The 3,897-nt window shown below is 41.5% G+C and overlaps 1 protein-coding gene across 1 annotated transcript; it reads left to right on the top strand.

Moving 5' to 3' along the window:
- The first annotated feature begins 222 nt into the window (after positions 1–222).
- LOC132009713 (olfactory receptor-like protein OLF4) lies at positions 223–1,152 on the top strand. The gene has a single exon (XM_059387743.1). The coding sequence runs from the start codon at positions 223–225 to the stop codon at positions 1,150–1,152; it is 930 nt and encodes a 309-aa protein (XP_059243726.1).
- The last annotated feature ends 2,745 nt before the right edge of the window (positions 1,153–3,897 follow it).

Genomic DNA, 3,897 nt, shown 5'->3' with positions numbered 1-3,897 from the left:
GGTAATGGGATAAAGGGGGGGAACTTGTCAGGATGACCACTGGATGTTGTATGGAAGTATAGAATCACTATACTGTCCATCTGAAACTCATACTACCCTGTATGCTAGCTAATTGGAATTTTAATAAAACTTTAAAAACTTAAAAAAGTAAAGGGTAATAAATGAAGCTCTTTTGCTTGAAAATTAACCATTTTTTTCCTTCCTCATAGTCATTTCCACCATATGGAAGCAAGCAATGGTACACAAATTTCAGACTTTCTTCTTCTGGGATTTTCAGAGGGCCCAGAACTGCAGCCCCTCATATTTGGGCTTTTCCTCTCCATGTACCTGATCACTGTGTTTGGGAACCTACTTCTTGTCCTGGCTGTTGCCTCTGACTCCCACCTCCACACACCCATGTACTTCTTCCTGGCCAACTTGTCCTTTGTAGACATCTGTTTCACCTCCACCACCATCCCCAAGATGCTGTGGAACATCCAGACTCAGGGCAATGTCATTAACTATGCAGGCTGCCTCAGCCAGATGTATTTTTTCCTACTCTATGCACAGTTGGATGTCTTTCTCCTGACTGTGATGGCCTATGACCGCTTCATGGCCATCTGTCAACCCCTGCACTACATGGTCATCATGAATCCCCAGCTCTGTGGACTGCTGGTTCTGGTGTCCTGGGTCATCAGTGTTCTCAATTCTTTGTTACAGAGCTTAATGGTTTTGCGGCTGACTTTTTGTACTGCCTTGGAAATCCCCCATTTTTTCTGCGAACTCAACCAGGTAGTTGGCCGTGCCTGTTCTGACACCTTCCTTAATGACCTGGTGATATACTTTAATACTGTGCTGCTGGCTGGTGCTCCCCTAGCTGGGATTGTTTACTCTTACTCTAAGATAGTTTCCACCATATGTGGAATATCGTCAGCTCAGGGCAAATATAAAGCATTTTCCACTTGTGCATCTCACATCTCAATTGTCTCCTTATTTTATTCTACTGGCTTAGGAGTGTACCTTAGCTCTGCTGCTCCCCAGAGCCCCCACTCAAGTGCAGTAGCCTCAGTGATGTACACAGTGGTGACACCCATGCTGAACCCCTTCATCTACAGCCTGAGGAACAAAGACATAAAGTTGGCTCTGAAAAGAATCATTGGGGTTCCGGTGTAAGAGCCAATACCCCCATGGACGAAGAAGTGTCCATGTTTGCAGGGCTCACAGCTTCAGAGCAAACAACTGCTAGTCTTGATTTGGATTTGGAAGTAGAATCTGCTTCATTTATTTCTTGGAATTTCCATTTGATTGATTTCAACTTCTCCATGCATTTAATTAACTCACTTTATTAAGCTTCTACTCAGTCTGATACACACATTTTCCTCCTTTTCAATTAAATACATTTCTAATGTTTTCCCCAACCCTGGATCACAAATGCCTGGTAAATTCTGTATCTTTCATGGGGCAGTTTGGATTCTTTATAAACTCATTTCATTTCAAATGACTTATGACATTCCATGTACATTTTACTTAGATTTCTCAAGAGGATAACCATGATCTGTATTCTTCATATGGAAGTAACTATACTTAGCCACTAAGCCCTCCACACAACTTTATTGTAGAGGAGAATGCAAAACCCAGTTTTCACCTAGAGTCTGTCAGTCTTGTTACATCACTACCTTCATTTCTCTTCCTGAAAATGTGGACATGGACATTGCTCCCTTTATGTCTCAGGCTATGGACAGGGATGCTCAGGCAGGAAACCCCAGGCACTCCCCTGCATCCCTGTACTTGTGGAGATTCCAACAGACACTTCCCTGACTAGAGCCTGTGCTGTGGCTGCACCAACCCTTGGGTTCTTATTTTGAGTAAAAGACATACCTCAGCAACACCCATCAGAGAACTCTAATAAAACCAGTTTTATTACTCACAGGTTCTGAAGGGCATATGGGATAGCAAAGGTCACTTGGGAAAGTCTCAGAAGGGAAAAGAGGCATTTACATAGAGAGAAAGAAAGTAGTCCTGAGATATCAGCTCTCATCAGGGTCCATGGCCAGAATGGTTAGAGGACTGTGGGTTCAGGGTGTATTAGAAAATTTTATATGAGTAGAATTCAGCTGCTGAAGGAGAATGCAGGGTCACTCATGTGTCTTGTTGAGGTTACCCAGGACTTTCTGAAGAGGTATTTCACAGCTGGGGATAGCTTGATTGCCTCTCTGGCAATAGTGTCCCACACCTTAAAAAGTGTTTACTCCATTTTTTACTGGGTTATTTGTTTTTTGAGGGTTGAGCTGAGAATTTCTTTCTACATCTTGGATATCAGCTCTTTATCTGTAAAGTCGTTTGCAAATGTCTTCTTCCATTCCGTGGGTTGCCTCTTTGTTTTGTTGACTGTTTCCTTTCCTGTGCAGAAGCTTTTTATCTTGATGAAGTCCCAAAAGTTCATTTCTGCTTTTGTTTCCCTTGCCTTTGGAGATATGTCTTAAAGAGCTGCTGAGGACAATGTCAAAGAGGTTACTGCTTGTGTTCTCCTCTAGGATTTTGATGGATTCTAGCCTCACATGGAGGTTTTTCTTTCATTTTGAGTTTATCTTGCTGTATGGTTTAAGGGAATGGTCTAGCTTCATTCTTTTATATGTACTGTAGCTGTCCAGTTTTCCAGCATCATATATTGAAGAGACTGTCTTTTTTCCATTGGGTATTTTTTCATGATTTGTCAAAGATTACTTAACCATAGAGTTGAAGGTCCATTTTTGGAGTCTCTCTTATGTTCCATTGATCTATGTGTCTGTTTTTGTGCCAATACCATGCTGTCCTGGTGATCACATCTTTGAAATATAGCTTGAAGTGAGGCAACATGATGTACCTAGCTTTGTGTTTTCTTTTTCATCATTCCCCTGGCAATTCAGGGTCTTTTCTGGTTCTACACAAATTTTAGGATTATTCATTCCAGCTTTTTGAAAAATGCCAAAGGTATTTTAATAGTGATGGTGTTGAAAGGGTAATTGCTCTGGGTAGGATATACATTTTAATAATGTTTATTCTTCCAAACCATGAGCAAGGAATGTTTTTCCATCTTTTTGTTTCTTCCTCAATTTCTTTCATAAGTGCTCTGTAGTTTCTAGAGTAGAGATCCTTTTCCCCTTTGTTTAGACTTATTCCTCTGTTGCAGCCAGTGCAAAAATCGACCAGGAATGTGAGGGTAAGAGGATGGTGAAAAGAAATCAAGAGACAAAGAGATGGGGGCAGGAGGAGCACCAATGAGGATGTCCAATAGTGCCAAAGTTTATTTAGCAGAGTTCTGATTTATACCACACAATAAGGGAATCACCTCCTGTACATCTGGTGCTAGTTTCTATCTTGGCCTGAGAGTAGCTGGCCATGCAGAGATCCAGACAGCCTTGACCTTCGTGGTTTGGACACCTAGGCCATAACTCAATATTCACAAAACATAGGAGCCTTATTAGTTTAGTCTTGAGACAGCAGCTGCAATGGCAACAAGCCAAACCTCACAATGTTCTCATAACAATCACCAGGGAGACACAGTGCCATCTAGCTCCCCACCTGTGAAGGTCCTCAGTTGAAGAGGTTCCCAAGAACAGTTGCTCTATTGGGTTAACCCCTTCTAGGCACGAGGCCACCAACATTCCTCGATATCTTTTTCATTTTATTTATTTATTTATTTATTTATTTATTTATTTATTTTCAGCATGACCATATTCATTATTTTTTTTATTAAATTGATTTATTTATTTTCAGAAAAACAGTATTCATTATTTTTGAACCACACCCAGTGCTCCATGCAATCCATTCCCTCTCTAATACCCACCACCTGGTTCCCCCAACCTCCCAGCCCCCCGCCCCTTCAAAACCCTCAGGTTGTTTTTCAGAGTCCATAGTTTCTCATGCTTTACCTCCCCT

The sequence above is a fragment of the Mustela nigripes genome, chromosome 2, assembly GCF_022355385.1.
Source record: "Mustela nigripes isolate SB6536 chromosome 2, MUSNIG.SB6536, whole genome shotgun sequence".
NCBI classification, from domain to species: domain Eukaryota; kingdom Metazoa; phylum Chordata; class Mammalia; order Carnivora; family Mustelidae; genus Mustela; species Mustela nigripes.
Note: the sequence above shows the minus strand (reverse complement) of the source record. Positions and strands in the feature narration are given on the sequence as shown.